Raw genomic sequence first — 21,281 nt, forward strand, 5'->3', positions numbered from 1 at the left:
AGAGGCCCCTTCTTAGGTTCTAGTTCTCTAATAAACTGCATTAACTAAGGAAGAGAGTGCACCCGGCAACCCCCAGGAGCCACACCAAGATTGGCACCAGTGCTATGGACGGTGATGGAAGGGCTGATGGAAAAATTTCCCCTCAGCCGAGGACCACTATGCAAACCTCATCCTGTGATTTGTCATACAAGATGTAATCGGACACTGAAAACTACAAAAAAAGCATGTACATAAAAGGCAGTCTGCAAGGTGAACAAGCCCACTCTGATCCTGTGCTGCCATGGCTAGAATGTTTCTAATGGCTTTAAATGAGTGGCATGGCTCCAGTCATACTGCTTTCTTTTAAGCTGGCATATGGCTAAACTTCACATCAGAGGCACTTGTTCCTCAACTGAAGAGTTAAATTATTATGCATTAACCACAGTCTCATCTTGTCACTAAGTGTACAAAGTGAATTTTTAAACTTAGAGGTTTCAAAACCAAAAGCAAGTTACAGAAGAGAGAGGAGGCGGCTTGAATTGACATGGCATTTGCTTAATATGCTGAACACGCTCTGAAACTTGAATGCTGTGAGTCAGCGCTTCTCATGTCAGTGATTATAGTAATTAACAGCAGGAACATTAGATTTGTGTGGGGATAGAGGTAAATTTAGGTCTTTAGAATGATGTACTGAGCAATCAGCATCAGTTGATAGGCATGCTGGCCATAAGTGTAAAAATAATTTCCTATATGAGAAAGAATGCATAAATCAGAGCCAAATTCATTCAGCCACAAGAGGTGGTGGTGAGGTATCATGCTCCAGGCATGCCCTTATTTGACCCTTGCAGAAATCTTTCTAATGTCTAAATAGTATGAAACCCATACCTTTACATTTAACAAACATGGTATTTTAGTCCCAGGACAGGTTTTGCCATTATCAGCATGCTAGTTAAGTTACAGTACAGTACAGTGTTTATTACTCCTTCAGGCCATTAGAAAAAGATATTTACATCTGTTACTAGGAACTCAAAATAGACAAAAGAAATCTGTATTTTGTTTTTCAAACACTTCTGTCTCTTTAGAATTCAGTATCACAAAACAAACCAATATCCACAAATATCCACTACAGTCTAACAGGCAAATCCTGAGCACGCTGCCAGTGGTGAGGACTTTCTCTTGCACATATCTCTGGTCTCAAATACAAAAAACTGGTGGTTAGGATGCATTCCACAAAGCAGAAGTGGTTTAAAACTCATACATCAAGTGACAGTCTGCACAGCAGATTTGCATCTATTCTTTGTAAAAAAACAAAGAGAGCTTTTCTACTAGCAGGACAGTAACACCACCTCTCTTTAACAACTATACCCCAAAGTTGTGCACAAAAAAACTGGAATAGGAAGGTGATTTTGGTCAGAGCAACTAAAAGAATCATTAATTCAGAAATACTCTACATCATGTGCTGCCTGCAGTATTCCCACAGAGCTAAATTTGCAGAGTAAAGCTGCCCTCCTGTAGATTCCATCCTCTTTTCCAGTAGAGCTAAATAAAACACCTAACAGTGCCACATTAGTACATGAACAATTATATAAGAAATACGGTAAAAAATATTAACATTCCAGGAAAGACTGCCATCATCATTACCTTTTTGATTTCATCTTCAAATGCTTTCTCCAGATATTTGTATCTCCTGATAAGTTTATTGAAGACCTAAAGAGAAACACAGATTGACTTAAAAATTGCAGCCATCTTTCTTTACAAAAAAAGCCAAAGGAAACAAGACTGCCACTACTGAATCCATAAAGCCCATCTTCGACTAATCAGTGACTTTTTTTCTTTTTACTATCTCCACAGCAGGAAAGGAAATGTAGAAAGCACTGCTGGCTTCTCACATTCTTATATTCCACTGCACAGTTTTCTTTAGACATGTTTCCAGGAAATAAGCAGCTTGCAGAATGGTATTTCTGCAGTTATCTATTGCATTGTTTGCCTCATGGAGACCATGAAACATTCTTCTCTATCAGTTTGTCCACAAATGGAAAAATACAAGTTTTGAGATTCTTGCTTCACAGAGCGATACTTGAGTCAAGGAATTTACTGCAGTTTGAAAGTCTTCTTTTCACATTTCTCAGAATTTTATTCCTATTCTACTTTTCATCCTATCCATAGATCAAAAGCAAGGGAGAGGAGGAGAAGGTTAACTCTGCACCCTTCCCCTGGTAGTGCAGCTCTGGGGAAGTTGTCAGCTGAGGCTGATGGAGTGAGGCAGTCAGGATGCTGAGCATCTTCAGCAGATGCAACATCTTTGCAAATCAACTAGCATAAATGTTTACAACAAAACACGCTCCTGCCAAGGAAAGAGGAAGAACATTCAACAAAGCTTTTACAACAATTATGTTATTGGAAACACTTGTTCTGCAGTTTTCACCATTTGTTTCCCATCGTGTGACCACAGATTATGAAACCAGCAGCAGCACAGGTGCAAACTGCATTCAAGGTGAAGAAGGAAGAGATAAGAAATTAAATAAACAAATAATTGCTCACACTACTGTGCAAAGGCACAGAACATATGACTCACTGTCACAAGTAATAGGGTTTATGTGGAGAACAAATGACATTATTGCCACATAATGTCATGGATGGGGGGGAATCAAGCTTAGAATGTTTCAGTTCACTTTTCAGAACATAAAATACATTCTAACATCCTAAATGGAAGTATTATGGCTCAGAACAAGTGAAAAATCAAGGTGTGGCTATGCTGAGAAGCAGAGACACAAAAAATTCTAATAAAATAAGGTGTAAGATGAAAATGTAAGCTAGTTCCTTGTTCATATTTCCAAACAAAAGTTTGTATATTTTCTTAAGTCCCTGTAAATGACAGAAGTGTGCTTGATATGCGTATAATCTGTTAAAATATGAGCATTAGTCTTTTTACTTGATGACTTTTCACTCTTCTAATGGTTTCCATGACTAAATCCACAAAAAAACCACACTACTGGTTTATTTGGGAGTCAGAGTAAGAAATTACCTTATAGGTATCTTCTAGATAAAGAAGTTCTAAACACTGTTTTAGACTTACTCCACTTTTTGATAATAGCACAAGAACTCTATCTTCTATTATGCATGGAAAAAAACCTGGCACACATCTCTTCAGGTATTAATTACAAAATCTTGACTTATTTTTGAATAAGTCAAGTTTGAAATGCAGAGAATACACTTAAAATTCCACTGCTTCAAATCCTGAAGTAAAGCCTTCTTTTCCATTTTCCAGTATGCAAGCTTCCACTTGTTAAATTTCTTCTTGGAGGATTGGTACTGCCAATTTTTGTTACAAAATCATTAAAATATTAAAATTCAAGAAGACATAATCAATGCTTTTACAAGTAACATGGATCTTCCTGAAGCAGAATACCCTGTTTTAAGAAATCATAAAGCTGATGCACAAGAAATATTGACCCTTTTTCAAAAAATAAGTATATTTCACTTCTTTAGATTGTCAGAGATGTGTTTTTAAAGGAGCTTTCTGCTATTAAACAAACATTTGTTACTGATGCACATTTTGATCCCAGCACCCTTAAATCAACCAAGTACCTTTCCAGCAGCTTGATGCTCTAGACACCTTTGCAGGGACAGTGGTGTTTATGCTTCTACTTGCTGTCTTTAGCATTCCAATAATAACTAGTTATTTTATTAGAAGATATTTTATTAGAAGATAAATATATTACTTAATTAATGAAAGATTTCTGACATCTGGGAGTTGCAATGGTATTGCATTTTTATGCCACCTTTCTTATATCCAGAATTGAACGGTGCATTTGAATTTTCCATAAAATTCTTATTGTACTTTCTCATATAATCATTATCTTCCATTAAGGAGTTAGCTTCTTGTCATGAATGTTTTAGGCTTCATTGCTTTTTTGTGTTAATTTCACATAGGCCTATTTGTGCAAGCCTTATTCCTGCAAGACGAAACCGTATATCACATATGTAGGAGAAATGAAAGCTCTTGGAATATACGCCCAATTCCTAACTAAACATACAACTAAAGGTTGGAGGCATGAGCTTTTCACTTTTTGTCATTTTTATACTTCACAGAATTGTTTAGGTTGGAAAATACGTTTAAGATTATCAAGCCCAACTGCTAACCCAGCACTGCCAAGTCCCACTAAACCATGTCCCTAGGCACCATGTCTACCCATCTTTTAAATACCTCCATGGATGGTGACTCCACCACTTCCCTGGGCAACCTATTCCAATGCTTCACAACCCTTTCAGTGAAGAAATTTTTCCTAATATCCAATTTTAACCTCCCCTGGCACAACATGAGGCCATTTCCTCTTGTCCTGCCCCTTATTACTTGGCAGAAGAGACCAGGCCCTGTCTTGCTACAACCTCCTGTCAGGTAGTTGTAGAGAGCGATAAAGGTCACCTCTGAGCCTCATTTTCTTCAGGCTAAACAGCCCCAGCTCCTTCACCCACTCCTCATAAGACCTGTGCTCCAAACCCTTCAACAGCTCCATCTGCCCTTCTCTGGACATGCTCTGGCACCTCAATGTCTTTCTTGCAGTGAGGGGCCCAAAACTGAACACAGGATTTGAGGTGCGGCCTCACCAGTGCCAAGTATAGGGGAACGATCAGGCTGTATTTCTGATACAGTTCATTTGTTTCTAAAAATACGTTCATATAAATCTTTCAGTCTGCATACAGAAAAGGTCAATAAAAATAATAAGGGTGGTGTCCAGAAATAGACCCAAACAACAGCAGACTGAGATAAGCAAAACTGCTTTCTGTAAAAGAAAGCATTGCCAACTGTGATAGGATTACCTTAGATATCCTATTTTTTTACCTAAAATGTATAGGTTAGGATAGATTACTGATTAACTGGATTTTTCAACTGACCTATAACTAGCCTACTGCAGCCTAGACAGTCTGCAGATGATCCACTGTAATCCCTTTTGATACATAAATGGAAAACAGTAATCAACTATGCCTTAACTGACCTGAGCATAATTTCGGATGGCATCATGATCTTCATCTGCAAAAAATACACAGTGGTTGGTCATCTTGGTCTTATCATTGTCATCTATGCGTGTCCCTCCAGGAGCTAGAAGAAAGGGAAAAAAGGTGAGGAACAATTTCTTACTTTAGAGGATGTTCTATATGCAACATTTAATAAGTCTGGTCAGTCTTACGTTAGTATCACTAAGGCAAAAGGCCAGAGTAAGAGCTGGAAGGGGAAAAGGAGGAATAGAGAGAGACCAAGGTTTGCTAAGCTATGGTGGCATCTGACAGAAGGTAAACCTGGCCAATATGCTGCACCTCAGATCACACAGACCTCACAGGACTGAGTGATTCAGTTCTCTCACATCTCAGTGGGTTTTGAGAACACTGAGAGTGATCAAATAAGCATGGGTTGGAGGACGACCCTTGTGCGTATTTCAACTACTGCTTTAAACACCAATGAAAATCCTTTCCAAAGAGAAAAGTATTAGCACTCTTAGTAATTTGAGGACTTGGAACATCCTACTAATTCTTTAATGCTTAGCAGGCTCATGTAAACATTCAAAACACTAGCTTATTTTGTTGAGAGTTTTTTATCTAGGTATTTCCACTAGCTTTTGTTTCTTGCATTACCTCAAATCTTACAAAAACATCTTTTCTTCTTACATACCAAAGACCAGGAAGCAGGAATCAAACCAACATGACCAGTAAAAGGAGCTAACTTATTCAAAATACAGAGGAAGGTGAAAGGCACGTTTTTGCCAAAGCTGCCACTGATACCTGGGAGAAATGCCCCATGAACATCCATAAAGCACTCCTCATTATCCTTCACTTCTCCTCTCAGCCAGCCTTTGTTGCAACATCTACAAAGGAAGATTTGCAACAGCTGGAGTGCTGTATTAGCCTTTCTATGCTAATAAGTCCCTCTGTTTCCCCTAGTTAGTGTATCTCTCATTTTCATTGTTGCAATTACATGCTGGTTTAGCTCAGATACTGCTTCTCAGAGCAGTATCCATCAAGTGCCGAGGTGTTACTGCATGACAAACAACAAACAGTGCAAGCAGTGTCTAGATAAGTGAAATTGTAATACAGGTTATAATTTCCACTGTAGAGGAAGACAGAATCTTGAAAGAAGCAAGCAAGGCTGATCATCAAAATTCTCTGTCAGATATTCTGCAGGTTACCTAACATGCTGCCAGCTACCAAAATATCAAAGAGTGTGTCAGCATAGCGGCGATAATCAAGCCGTGAGCCTGCTGCATCCAGAAACTTGGCTATAGCCTCCAGGTCATTCCCAGCTTCATTGAGGCCTTGGACAATTGTATCCCTGAAGACTGTGGGTTCAAATTTCTCCTTTTCATCTGAAACAGAGATAGGAGAGAAAGAAAAGGAGAGAACTAGTTTTTAAACTGTCTGTTAAAATTCTGTATCAGCCAGCAACTGAAATGATCACAACACCTAAATATATTCTTCTTATTCTGATCAACACAACAAAAGTTTCTTTGTTTGGCTTGTACTGCCTCTGGAAATTCTTCACTGTTTACCCTTCCTTAGTTCTCTTCCTCATCTCCCAACACCAAAACACACACAAACATATCACAATAAATAAATAAAGGAAAGGAAAAGCAACTACTGAAATTGTTTTCAAACTTCATACTCTTACTTCTCTTCTTGAAGGTATTATCACGTGTGTATCACTGTGCATTGCTAAATCTGAGAGCAGACTGAAGGGAATGTCAGCTATGCGTACATAATGTCACTGTAGGAACACTCCATTTTTCATTTCTTGTTATTTTTCTTTAAATAACTATGGTCATACAGCTAAAATGTTTTCAAAAAGACGAGTCTTCAGGAAAAGAGACCAAGGTATTAATAAAACTAGTTTTTGCATAAACATGTAGGACCAGGCAACACAGTGTAACCAAGAATTTATCTTTCATATTCACAGATCTAAGCAGCACTAGGAACACAGAAACACAGTGCTCACATTGCATTTTCTACAGCTGTCCCTTGTTGCACTCTATTAAGGTACAGACAATGTCAATGTCATTACTCACAACAGACATAACTGCAACTTCCAGATAAATCTATGTAGACTTACTCACACCTCCTGTTCCCTTTTCTGCAGGTTGTTAATAGCTTACCACTTGAAGCTTCTTAAGAAAACAGGCCCTGGCTTTATATAAGGGCACATATGAAATGCCTGTTACTGTCAAAATAACTGAACTTCAAAAACAGAACTGCAAACTTGATACAAGTTCTTGAAAAACCTGCAAATACTATATCCAGAGAATCAATCCAGAGATTTTTACTTACTAAGATAAATGAGGATTGGTTAAGAGACCTTGCTTTCTAATAGCCTTTCTTCCCCAATCTCTTCCCTCCTGCCACAGTAGTCTTATGGCAATAGCTATTTTCCACATAATTCCTACTTTAAATAATTTTTTTATTTCTAATACACAAAAGACTTTCTCTCTCCTTTTTCCCCTGCTCGTACTTGGGGTGTGCTCATTCTACTGTCTTCAGTACGTCACTTGCACATTCTCCACCACTTTCAATGCATCTCCTTCCTCCATAACAATCATACCTGGAAGGCACAAAGCAGTCCCTTCCACTCAAGTGTCTCAGGCCACTGGGAAGCTCAGGTGACTAGTCAACCTGTCCTTCCAAGGAGCCTGGCAGCACACAGCCAACTGCAGTTCAAAGGCTGCCTGTCAAGCATGAAGCACTGGAAAATTGTAGTATCCCTTTATCTTCCAGAAATCCCCTGCTTCTAGTGACTTACTAAGTCTACTTCCCATCTCCCTGTGGACTGCTTCCCCATCCTCTAAAATCTGACATCCTCAGATCAAAGCTGAGGATTACTCAACTCCATGGACACCCATATATATGCTCATGAAACCAGCTTATCCTGAAGTGATGCACACAACCACAGTGCCAGCCTAGATTCTCCCCTACCACGCTCTCATAATCCAATACACTACTTAATATGCCCCTTCTCTGGAGTGCAAATGACTTCTTCCCAGGCTTCTATTTCACACCAGATCTTGGAGACATTCTGGCTCTCAGCTGTGTTACCTTGACTTCAGCTAAAATCTGGAGTCTGCCATTAGAGCAACCACCTCTCATATCTGCAGGGTATGCTCGTGGTAGACAATCCGGAGAGGGTTGAGGGGGGAAATGCAGGAATGTGCCTTTGCTCTGGGGAAATGCCTACAGAGAAGCATACTACTGGAATCCCATATGAACAATCAGATCTACTACAAAATACTCAACTGCAGCTCTCTTCCAACTTGAAGTACAAAAACCAACCCAAAACAAAGCAACCAACCGACCCACAAGCAAATCAGTCTTTTACTGAAGTGTAAGTACTCCAGTATGTGTACTTCAGGCAGTTTTATTTGCTCAGAAGAAACACAGTTCCACCCTTAAACAAGTATTTGAGTATAATTATTCTCTTCTGCATTATCAAATAAGTATGTATTACTTGCGAGGTAAAAAAAAAAAAAGCTCAATGATACATCAACCAACAAGAATACAGTTCAGTCTTAAGAGAGGAGTTAAAAAAATAATCCTGTTTTACCTTTTCAAATGTATTTTGTCTAAAAATTTAAGATGTTCATATTTAAACTGAAAAGTGTTATATGCTTGGTATCATAGGTACAGAATGCTCAGTACAAACACCATGATTAATATTTCTTAACTCTTTTAAATATTCTTCTCCTGCCCCAGAAGTCCTCCTCTCATCTGTAGTACCCTACTATTTTCTTGTCTATCACAATCTAAAAATTTTACACAGGAGGAGAACTCATTGCATGAAAAATTATTTATAATTTTACTGAAACATTTTCCTACCAAGCTAATGTACTGAAGAGGAATATGCTGATGTAGTACAAGAGGGTGAATAAGAAGCCATCATCAAGAAGGGGTGACAGTATGTTGAGCTGTCAGAAGCACAATTACTAAACAAGCACAGCTCCAATCACAGGCTAGCAGAGGCAGGTGTAGCTTGCAGATGTGATGCACACAATATCCAATGACGCAGTGCTATACACAGCTTTTAATTTTCACCATGTTCCCAGATCCTTCTATCCTTTCTTCTGCTTCTAAGAAAATCACAAAGTACATTTATACCCCTCTCCTTAAGAATGAATTTTAACTACTCAACAGAACGCCCACAACTGTATTTCTGTGGGAAAAAACAGATGCCTTGTTTGGACCCTCTTCTTACTTCATATTAATGTAAAGGTGTTAATATTGACTTCTTACTAGATAATTTTCTTTCTGAAAGTGTTACACATCATTTTGCTTAGCTTATTTTCCGCCATTTTTTTAGCATATATCAATCCTATGTTATCTACACCATAGGAATAAACTTAGGTATCAGGTATTGCCTGTCAGCTTACTTCAAACAACGTGCACTGTTTCTTCCTGTTAATGCTTTGTGATGCTTTTTGTCTTTCATGTATTTGTCAATTGTCCAGATACATAAATTTTCCTTTCTACCTACTAGCATTTTTGCTACTCCTGTTTCTTGCTCTTCCATTTCAGAACACACAAAGACATTACTTTGCACGCATGCATGCAGTCAATGCAGTCTGCATCCCATGTATCTGCTCCATAAACACAAGTACTGCCCAGATGCCACTACCGCTGATCGTCACCAAAACAGCATTATTCAACAAGTACAGAAACTATACTGAAAACTAACAAAACTACTTTCTTTGCCTAAATTGCTAAAACCCCGATATGGAACTGCAAGATGCCTCCCTCCCTTGCAAGGTTCTTCCTTTAACAACATCATTCTTCCTTCAAATCTTTTTTAAGCAATTTTCATGTCTGCCACTACATATGCTGGAGGCAAGGCTTATTCCTTTTATTTGGTCAACTAATAGAACTGGAAAGAGTGGGATTTACAAGCTCCTCCTTCATAGTCCTCTCAAAAACAGTTTTAGACACTTTTAAACTTGAAAGAAAAAAAACATTGTATTCTTCCTCTTTTGCTCTCTAAAAGCTCAGAAGTTCACAATCAGAGACTAGTCGCATCTAGCTGACCAGTGATAAGAGTTCATACAGGCAATTAATTTTATTAGCTGCCTGACTGCAGTGTCACACCTCACTGTCTCCCCATAGGGCAGTGCTCCAGGGAGCTGCAGAAAGGAAAAAGGAGTATCATGGGACACGAGTCAATTGGTAAAAACACGCAGTCGTCTCTCAACCAGCACACTGCCTGCAGCATTTGTGCACTTCAGACCCCGCTACCTGCCTGCCTGTTACACACAACAGAACAGTCTCTGACAACTGAAATATGGTCAAACCACAGCTACTGCACTCTGTCCCACCTGGGCGACATTTTGGGATCCCCAGATATACTGAAAGTCATCAAAAAAGGCCTAATCTATCTTCTAGTCTAAGTCCAAGACATAACAGTCTGTGACACTGCTGTGATATAAAAAGTATATGCAAACAGAGGGGAATAAACATACTTGGAAACCATTTCTCTTCTTCAAGCCCTCTGCTTCTAGAAAGAAACAAGTATCTACAATTTTCTAAGCAGGATATTCAAATATTAAGGCAACCAGGATCCCACTGTGTTTGAAGAAGAGATTTTATGCTTTGAGCACAAAAAGAAATGTTTGCATATTAAAATTTCTATATTAAAGCTATTTAATATCCACAATTCTGTTTAAGTAACCTCTCTGAAAAAAACTAACCAAAAACCCACCCCCCAATCTTTCAGACCCCACACCATGTCTCTTACTTCTTCCATGTAGTCAACAAGTGCCACTCCCAATCACTGTAATAGCAATCCAAGAGATAGGCACTGAAATACAATCAGATCTCTTTATTTGTTCTAATTACTGCTTGTATTAAACAGGAGTCAAAGACCAAATTATGCCACAGTGCAAAACATGGGCTGAAAGTCTTCATGAGAAAGAGGACATTTTCTGAGACAATTTTATCAAATAACATGTACCACAACTGACTGACCTAGACTGAAAAATACACAGCATCAATCCAGAAGTGTGCATGTCTCATTGCTTTCACTGGTGAATCTGACAGATGTATTTTTTAGGGATTGTTAATTCCACTCCTCCAGCTATGCCTGTGTGGTTGCTAGTTAACACAGTGTACAGCTCCTATGGAATAACGCTCTGCACCATGTTGATGGAAAGTTAATCCCACTAATTCCTGGAACATCGTGACATTTAATTACAAACAATACTGGTTTCTTTTTTAATGAGTTATACTTACAAACGTTGTATATGCACCATAAAAAAATACACTTTCCATTTAAGACACTTCATCAGTCAAACAAATTGAAGAAGTGCTGGGTGCAAGGAAGTAAAGACGACAAAGCTGGCACTGCTTTTTATCATGACTGATATCAAATTATTTTGCAATTCTCTTCTAAGCTTCGTGATCATCCCAGATCTCACGGTACTACTCACTCATTCGGCTCTTCGCACTCATGAAAGAATTTGCAATTTTCTAAGAAAGGTTACCAACTCTTTTTGTTTCTCTCAACCACACTAAGAAAAATGCTCTTATTTACATTTTCTGTCACAAGAGATTAAGACCAGGTGTTAGTTTTTGATTAGAAACAGGGAAGTCAAGATGGAAAAAGTCTGTTTCATGACAGACAGGATCTTCACCTGTGTCTGCTGTAATAATCTGCTGTTACACCAGTAAAAAATCTGAGCTTTCTTTTAATAAACTAGACATTTTTTTGGTGGGGGGAAAATAAATTATTACACATATTTTTGCTTTCTGCCTCAAACTGTTGGGCATTAATCTCAGCCACCTAAAACATGACAAATGAACTCTGAGTATAGTATCATCAAACATGTTAGAACGACACCCACTGTACAGAACACCTGGATAACCAGTATAATTAGCACCATACAGCTTTTTTTTAAAAATTGATGCTTATTGTACATAAGGAAAGAGTGTTGGTCATGTTTACAGAAAATCAATATCACAGTGGGTAAAATGGGATGTACACAATGGTAATTGCTTTATTTTAACAATAAAAAAAGACTACACTAACACAGCAGAAAGAAGTATTTCTGAAAAAGGAGCTTTCTCACCTCTGTTGTTACAGAAAGTAGGGCCAATGAGATGATCTGACCATCTCATGGAGAAGGAAGGTGAGAGAATTCCTTTCTAGATATGAAAGGTTCATTCATAGACGTAGCATTGATTTGAGTCAAAGAAATAAAAACCAAAAATCAAACCCCAAAAAGTCAGATAATTTTCTGTACACAGTCTTTAAATAAAAGCTCATATTTTGCTTTCTTACTTGAAAAAAAAATTTAAGAAAAATGTAAAACAAACATCTAATAAATTTTCATCCTTATCTGTAGATATATTGTAAACTCAGAATTCCATTTTTAACTGAGGCTTCCACAAGACTTCATAGCTAAGAAACACAAATTTTAAATAAAGTCCTAAGATATACAGTGAAAATAATAAAATTCATAGAGCTTAGTTAAACATAACATCTGCAATCTTGACATGACTGAAAAGAAGGGAAGAAAAACTTTAACGTTATTGGACTTTAAACTATTCCACCTGCCCTGTTTGCAATCATTTTAACAAACAGGAAAATAAAGTAAGAAATGTAATGCAACCTACCCCTCTTCCTAGTTTTGAACCGCTGGCCTGTTAGCACCGGCTTCTGATTCTTATTCATAAAATTTCTGGAGAAAGAAAAAAAGGAAAAATATTTTTATTCTGGCATTTACAGACAACAGTTTAATCTAAAGGCAAAATAAACACTCGCTGTAGTAAAATCCCAACATGTGAAAGGGCAAGAGAGTTCCTGATGCATATTCAAAAAGTAATTCACATTATCTTAAAGATGAAGAGCACTACAATCCAAGAATGACTTTGACAAGATGTGCTTCTGCCAAAACCTGGCTCTTGGCATCTCTGTAAAAAACCCTGAAGGTTCAAACCTGGACAGGAAGGTGATGGAGCCGCTGCCCTTACTCCTGTGGCAGGGGTACAGCACCACTGCCCACCCAGCTCATAGGGATGCTGTGGGCACAGAAGCCACTGGGGCAAAAGTCTGAGAACCATCCTGGTGGGGCTCGTCATGGCACAGGTCTCACCCTCGGGAATGTTCAGCAGGCAGATCGATCCCAGGGCTACATACTGTCCTGCTAAAGATGTGACTTTGTGGTCTAACCATAATTACAATGTTTTAATCATCAAATCCCAATCAAATTCTTAATAACATTTAGTCCTTAAAAGCAGGTGGGTTTTGTAGAAATAATAAAAGATAAACAAATCCCTTGCTCCATCAACTTTGTGCATAAATATACAGTTAAGGACCTACATGGCACATCATGTAACAGTAAAAAATATTGGGCTTGTACAACTTCAGACCTTAATGGTGAGTCTCGACAGACAATGTCAAAAAATTTGGGAAGTGCTGATATATTAATGCCATTTTATCTAAAGAAAACAAAACTATTTTTTAGCTTTGGATATAGTCAGTTTAATCACACAGGCACAGCTTCCACAAAGAGCAGCTAAACTGACAGCTGAATGCAAACAGCAGAGAATAAAAGGAAGCTTTGCTGCATGCAGAAATTATCACAGGTCATCCTCCTGTCCTGCCAACAGCAAGTGCCAGCCCTGAGACTCAGAGGCCACCTATTTCACACTCTGCAGGTCATTAGGACACTGTTACGTATGATTTGCTCATCCAGAATTAAGCCTTCCCATGCAAGACTTTGAGCATGTTCTTCTAATAACTTCAGTTCTTAAAAAATCTGTATTATTTCTATTTCTTCATTGTAGACTCTGCAGGTCTAGTTTAAAAGTACACACATTTCCAATATTTCTTCCTACTATGAATGAAAAGAAATTCAAGCTCCACGGCTAGAAAGACTCCATCAATCACATGGTACTATCCTAGTAATGCTCTTTCTACCCCTGAAAGTTCATTTAACTCTGTTAACAATGCTACAACGTCTTACTATTTGCCAGATTTCCCTTTCTAGTTGCAGCCTCCCTAGGTGCCCACTTCTGTAGCATTTCAAATTGTTAACCTGGCAAACTACTGCTTTCTAGTGTAGGCTTATCACTTATCCACAGTCAAAAACTGCCCACATGCACTGGAAATAGCCAATAAAGTTCAGAGTCAAGACTGGGTTTGCTTCCTGCAAGTCATAAAAACACAAAGATATAACAAGCAGTTAAACTGAGAAGTTCACATTTATCGCTGAGGTTTAAAGTTGGAGTTTTAACAGACCAAGGAGCATTTCAAAACAACTGCAACACTAAATGGCCTTCTGGAAAAATGATGTGCTCATCTGCAAAGAGAGTCAAACATGGCAAACCATGATATCATGGGATCTTTTAAAGTGCTGTAGGACCCAAGATCTTTTAAAGTGCTGTAGGACTCCCTTCACAGTAGAGCCCAAAAGACTCTTTCCCCTCCTGAGCTGTCTCAGTGGCAGAGAACAGGAGGTGCTTTCCAAGTTAATTAGGCAGATAATCCAGCAGTCTATAGGGATAAGCAATAGCCCAGCCTTTAGCCAGTGACAGGCTAGATTTGACATGCTTCTCTGGTTTGTCTTTCTGACCTTCAGTTATTTGTAAAGAGACTGATCTATAACATTCACCCAGGCATTTCTGATTTGTTTTTATACTTGGCCTGGACATCTTACGCCTTGTTCTGGGTCTGAAAATGCCCAAGAGATGGCAGGAGCCCATGAGGTTTGGAAAGAAAGTGTCAAGCAAGCAACGCAGCAGGTAAGAATTAATCTGCTTGTTCACAGATCTTCCTGAGCACAAACATGCCATCAGGCTGGGATGCACAGTGCCCATTTCCTTAATGAACACACAAAAGCCTTCGATGCAGCCATATTGGTACAGTTTCCCAGTTTCTATAAAAGGCAGAAATGCATATGCTAAATTTTTAGCACCAGTCTTCTCCTTCCCTTTGATGCAGTGTATTTTTAAACTGCAAGAGTTGCATGCACCTGAAGCATGACTATCGAACACGACTGTTCCCTGGGAATATAAAGTATGTCCTTTAAGACAGATGGGAACAAGATTTAAAAAAAAAGAAGTTGTTAAAGTAAAACTCACCACTTGTGGCAGATTTAATGACCAGAGGTTCAGTACAACAGAAGAGACTCTTTAATAGTTAATTACTAGGAAGACAGGATATGCCTTCTTCTATATTTAGCTTTACATGCACTGTGCTCTAATCTGCTACAGTGAGGGTCTGGCTTTATAAGGCACTGCCTCAAGCACTCGCCCAGGATCTTTCATCAAGAAATGGCAGCATGAGGCTGTGCAAAACCAACCCAGTGATCTATATGACAGCCCGGGATGTATCTATAATACAAATAGCAGCAGCTCCTGCAAATGAGATTTTAAAGTGCTGTTGCCACCACAACAGATGCCTGGATTTTCTTTTACTTTTTTTTAAATCAAGAGCACATCAACAACAGGACAAAAGTAATGGCTGAAGATTGTAAATTCAGGGTGGCAGCATATAAACTTGCACAGCACATTTGATTGCATCAGAGTGCAGCCAGGTGTCTTGTTGCTGTAAAACCTTGAAATCACAAGGCCTTGAACTATTACACATATTCTCCATTCTGAAAGGTACAGCATCTGGGCAGGCTAAAGCCAATAGCAAATTTTGAAATGGCAGCTAGAAAAATCATAATGGTTACAGAATAAAGAACTTAAGGACAGATAGAGGTAGGAAGGAAATAGCCTCCAAAAGAAAACCCAAACCACTAGTTAAACTTGGATCTTGCAGCCCAACATCCTCCAGGACTCCTATGAATTGCCAGCAGGAAAATGAGCGAGTGTGAAAATCAGAGCTCATTCCTTTCACAGACTCCACTCTTCTACAGAACATGGGAGGGGCTCAGCAACGGAAGCTTTACTCTCGATTTACTGCTTGATACTTAAGCAGATGTCAGAGAGCAGTACGGAACCAGGCAACTTACTCCAGCGTGGACTGTGGAAAACGGCTCATTTTTCACACAAACCACAAAAGTCTAAGCCTGCTAATTGCTAACTTGCAGCTACAAAATTCATCAGAAAATAAAAAATACATGACTTAAAAGTCTCCCAAATTCCACTCCCACTCTTGTTAACAGGCTTGTATAAAACAGATTCATACTTTAAAAATACGTAAGTTGGTGAGCTGGTACATTCTCCTGAAAGTGCTTGAAGTCCACATGCTCAGCTTTCTCTATTGCTGCTCCTCACTTACATGCTAAAGACCCTACATAGTTAAAATAAAATGGAAGGACATCTACAGTTGTAGACAACTAGACATGTATTATACAGTAGTTGCTTTAATCCACCAATCCTTCTCACACAATTAATAAAAACTGTAACAGTTTTAATTAATAAATCCAAGATTAGTTAATAAAATTAATTTAAAAATCCACAACAGATTGTAGAAGTTACTTTAGAACTTCAGCAAGTATGAACTTGCTTAACAAGTTAGAAAAATGCAGTCTTTTATCCATACCGCAGGGAAATTTTTATGATGATTAGCTCCTGAATTATTTAAAACCTTGGTAAGGCTGAAGTTCCTACCACACTAAAATACTGGAAGTACTTGTTCTTGGAAACATATTGCACAAAGTTAAGAAAAAAAATACTGAAAACCTTTATTCAAAGCAACATGATTTTTCTAAGCATCATTTTATACTTCCTTTAACCAAAATCTCAGAATCACCTGAGATTCTTCAAACATTAACATGCTCAGATGAATTCAGGAACAACTGTTTCACAGCAGCGACACTCCACTGCCCTAGGTATGGAGAGAGGGAAATCAATCCCAGACAACATAAGAACAACAGCTCATTAAAGTCCTTACCAAGATTTTATGGCTCCATGTACACAGAGCACCAAAAACAGCCCATGGGGGCAAGCAGTGACCCTTCGGGCGGCCCAGCGGAGGGGTGGCTTTGGCAGCATTGCTCCACAGGACTCTGCTGCTGTGGGGACTGGCACCAATGGCATTTGACTGACAGGGAGATGGAGAGAGCTGCCAGAGTACCACCAACACAGCACCACTAGCTTTCACAGGAACAGATGCTTGGCAGGAATTATTTCCATCTCCTTCCCTCGTTGAGATATCATGTAAGACAGGGGCACTCATCAAAAAGTCAAATAAAATAGAAGCATAGATGGGGTGTGTTGCTATGAAGGAAGCACCCCAACCTACGAATCAAGGGCAATCTTTTTTTTTTCTCCAAAGACTATCTAGGACTTTACTGGACTTTAAAAAGGACTTTAAAAGGCTTTATTGGGTCTTTTTCATCCACCAATGTTACTGGGCATTTTCATCCTCTCACAGTTCCACTTCCAGGTAAAGAGGGTTTTCCTCTTCCTCCAGCAGCAAGGCAAGAAGTTACATTAAGAGCAAATGACCAAACTTGAGTAGCATGGAGGAAGAGCTGCCCCTGCACTTCTGCTGGAGAGGAAACATGTCAGCACACAGCCAGCAGCTGTCTCTGCTCTCTGGGAAGGCAGCAGGCAGCTAGATTATGAGCTAACAAAATCCGTAGGTGGAAACCATTTAAATCATTACCAGCACAGAGGAACAAAGCGACGTGAGGGGACAACAAGACAGAGTGGAAGCAATGCAGCCACCAGTTCTCGCCAAATCCTCATCAGGCTTCCCACTTTCCACTGGGACACCGAGTCCCTCTGGGGACTCTTACAGTCCTCCTTTTCCACAAGCACTTCCCAACACCCGGATGCGGCAAGTGATCCCACTGCACATTGGTCACGCAGCCTACATGGTTGCTGCAGTGTTCACTGCTGAGACAGCTGTGAAGCATCTGCTGCTTTAATACAGTTTTTGCACCCTCATAAAGCTCTGAAATCCACCTCAGCTCCTGACATTTCCCAGGATTGGTCAGTGTGAAGGAAAAGTACTTTATTTCCATATTCAAGGCAGTACAATGGCTAGCCCACAATGTGAAGAGTAGTTCCAATATTCCCTATCTCCTGCTAAAAGCTCGCTTTGATACTGTTGAAAAATAAGAAAATAAGCAGCTCTATTTTCTGCTTCCCAGGATCCCAAGTGCTCAGAACAGGACCAGAGTGGTGTTAAGAAGCTACCTCTCCTCTCCTTCATTGCACATCTGGGGAGATGGTAAGACCAAGCAGCTACACTTAGTGAGACACACCAGGTTTTCTCTATGCAGGTTGACTTGTGCCATTTCATCAGTACTTTCTGACTCTTGCCCCCTGTTCCTAAAACATAGGGTTTTTTTTTAAGAAGTCACTGATAAGCTGGAGGTCTGTAATGTCAACCATGGCACAAATCACCAGGAAGGGCAACACTGGCAGCCACAAGGTTTATCTTGCTGTTTTGCCCCCAGTTACAATGTTTATGAAATCTTTATTCCTAAGGTGCCATTCACTAGGCACAGTAAAGCCGGAGCCAGGCTCTCACCACATTAAAATCACCTCACTGATTTTATTGCACAAATGGCCTCAACAGCAACAAGCAGGGACTAAGCAGTCATGTAAGGATGTGCAGGGTAAATACAAGCAACTTTGTGTTTTAATATTTACAAGAAATAAGCATATTGCTAATCCACATATTTACTGCTGAAAATACCTTTGATTGCATACTTGTAAGCATGCCCTAGTCACCAGTGGCTATCATGTACATAATCTTAAGACAGTGTTGTAGCAGGTTTTCAACATACACTGAATGCCCTGTCTTTCCCAAATGAGCCTTCTAGAAGCATTCAAGGCACTTAATTTTTTTTTAAATGTTTATTTTGTCATCACAGAACAGTGTTTGTCCACAGCAAAAACTATCTACTGCAATAAAAGTACTAGTTCTTTATTAGTATGCCTAGTGGGAGAGAGAAAACAAAGACATGAAACAAGTGGAATTGGTTTCATTCTGCAGGAAGTACAAACAAATACCTAAAGACAATGAAACTTACTACGCATTAAATAAAAAATAAAAACCTATGCTCACGCAAGATTCTCCAGCCAAGAACTGTGCAGGCAGCCTGGGAGTAGTTATCTTGAAAAAAAGGAGGCTGAGGGAAGACCCTACTGCTCTTTGCAGCTACCTCGGTAGGTTGTAGCCAGGCAGGGCCTAGTCTCTCCTTCCAAGTAATAAGTGGAGGGACAAGAGGAAATGGACTTAAGTTGTGCCAGGGGAGGTTTAAATTGAATATTAGGAAAAATTTCTTCACTGAAAGGGTTGTGAAGTATTGGCATAGGCTGCCCAGGGAAGTGGTGGAGTCACCATCCCTGGAGGTATTTAAAACACGTGTGCACGTGGCACTTAAGGACATGGTTTAGTGATGGCCATGGCTGTGCTGGGTTAATAGCTGCACTCAATGATCTTACAGGTCTTTTCCACGACTCTAAGCCGAGAAAAAAAATGAGAAGACAGACTCACCAAAGTTTGCACCATAAATCACATCACCTAACTGCTAAACTGGGACGCGTAGGAAGACGTTTCTTGAAAAACAGTCAAAAAACCCCACTTCCCACTGCCATCAATGAATGTACAATCACACACTGCATTAGAAATTCACCTCACTGCACCTATTTCAGGAGATTGGGTACTTTTTATGTCATTAACCAAAAATTTCTACAGAAGTGGCTCAGATGAATAAGACTCCTGAAGCACTCCAGATGCACTTCAGAATGTCAAGAGAACTGTAAACTGAAGCACCAAGACAAAGGACTTCTCTGTGTTGTAACTAGCAACCATATGAAAAATGCATTAGTCATGGCGAAGTCAGAGAAAGAAAAAAAACAGAGAAAAAAATCTTAACAATTGACAGGTAGAAATACAAGTCAAGAAAATAATCACACACTCAGGCTGACACACGTAATGTTGTCTTTCAGTAACAAGCTTTCTTTCAGCAACTGAAGAGGAGGAATTAGATGTAATTCTTCAAGGACAAGGTATTAGTAGGAGCTTTTCTCACTGCTGAGAGCTCTCTTAGGCGCTGTGCTCTTAACTGGAGTAGGCTGACATAATGAAGATGGGGTATTGCTACAGATCAATTCATATCCAATTAACAATCATTTTAAGGTGATGGCTAGTCATCCAACTCCAAGCTTGCATGCCTTGGCAATGGGAAAACCTCTTAGAAAAAGAAGGAGATAAAAAGGATTGGCAGAGATCCGGGTCAGGTGAACTGAGAAAACAAGAGGAAGACAATACTCTTCCAAAGCTAACAAGGTTTTTTCCTTACACAAGATACCGTATACATTTACACTTTCAATGGACTGTGTAAATGTTAGAACAGGATTTTTGAATTCAGAGGGACATCGGATGCCCTGTTTATCCTGAAAAGAATTATTGTCTCAGCAATTGCAGCAGAGATGATTTCACTATAGGAAAAATGGTATAGTTGAAATTCTGCAAAAACATTTTTATAAAGGTACTCCTGCAACTTAGCTCAAGCCTTCATTAATGTTTGGCAAAGAAACTGCAGCAGCCACTTTTCACAGTACACTTGCAAAAAATCATTAATGGAGTTACTTGATAGGGTCCCCTTGAACCAGTCTCCCATAAACCAATATACACAAGTATCTGGAAGAAGACATGTCAGAAGAATTACCAGAGAAGCTTCATTCCAAGCGGTGAATTTTGTCAGATACAAGACAAAACAAAACAGTTCAGTAATAAAGGCCACTGCAGGAAGAGCAGAAGGACACAGCACTGCAGCACCTGAAAACCCAAAACTGCCTTCAAAATTACAAAGGCTAAGCTTAAAAATTAAAAATAAATAAATACAATCTCTACATTCTCCAGAAAGCAATGCCTCCCAGTTGCTAACAGTTTATTATTTCATGAACTAAATACAGTAATTGGAGGAGGGATATATTAATAGCCAGCACCTCCTACACACTTGCAAGCAGTGAAGGCCTTGGCTTTGACAGAACAACTGCTGTAAGCATTAAAGCAAGTTTCAATTTAGACCTCCCTAATTATTTCTTCGAAGCATGGTGCAAAGAGTTCACCAAGGTAATGCACAGGTTTTTACCTGCAGAAAATTGAATCAGCTTCCAGATATCTGAATTCTGATCTTTCTGGCACGAAGAGATGGCACAAAGGGCACAATGCTTTGCACCATGTCAAGTATTCCAAACATACTAGCTAACACCAATTATGCTGTTAGCAGCATTCACTCGGACAAAAAAAGAGTCCATAACTGACTTGTATCACTCTGCATCCCAAAAGCAATACCACGTTCCCTGTGGCTGCTTCTTCCTCAACAGGGTAGGTTGAACATTTTGACAGAACACACTAGTTT

At 39.3% G+C, this 21,281-nt stretch overlaps 1 protein-coding gene across 1 annotated transcript in view; it reads right to left on the reverse strand.

The window, feature by feature from the left end:
- BZW2 (basic leucine zipper and W2 domains 2) overlaps nucleotides 1-21,281 on the reverse strand; it is a 54,510-nt gene that overhangs the window by 23,698 nt on the left and 9,531 nt on the right. Inside the window, exons 2-5 of the mRNA XM_027723194.2 lie at nucleotides 12,616-12,680; nucleotides 6,162-6,338; nucleotides 4,977-5,080; nucleotides 1,621-1,686 (exon numbers count right to left, since the gene is read on the reverse strand). Of these exons, the coding sequence (XP_027578995.1) occupies nucleotides 1,621-1,686; nucleotides 4,977-5,080; nucleotides 6,162-6,338; nucleotides 12,616-12,673 (405 nt within the window). The 5' untranslated portion in view covers nucleotides 12,674-12,680. The remainder of the gene's footprint in view (nucleotides 1-1,620; nucleotides 1,687-4,976; nucleotides 5,081-6,161; nucleotides 6,339-12,615; nucleotides 12,681-21,281) is intronic.

This window comes from Pipra filicauda, unplaced genomic scaffold, assembly GCF_003945595.2.
Source record: "Pipra filicauda isolate LSUMZ 115617 unplaced genomic scaffold, ASM394559v2 scaffold66_size7647185_pilon, whole genome shotgun sequence".
In the NCBI taxonomy this organism is placed as follows: domain Eukaryota; kingdom Metazoa; phylum Chordata; class Aves; order Passeriformes; family Pipridae; genus Pipra; species Pipra filicauda.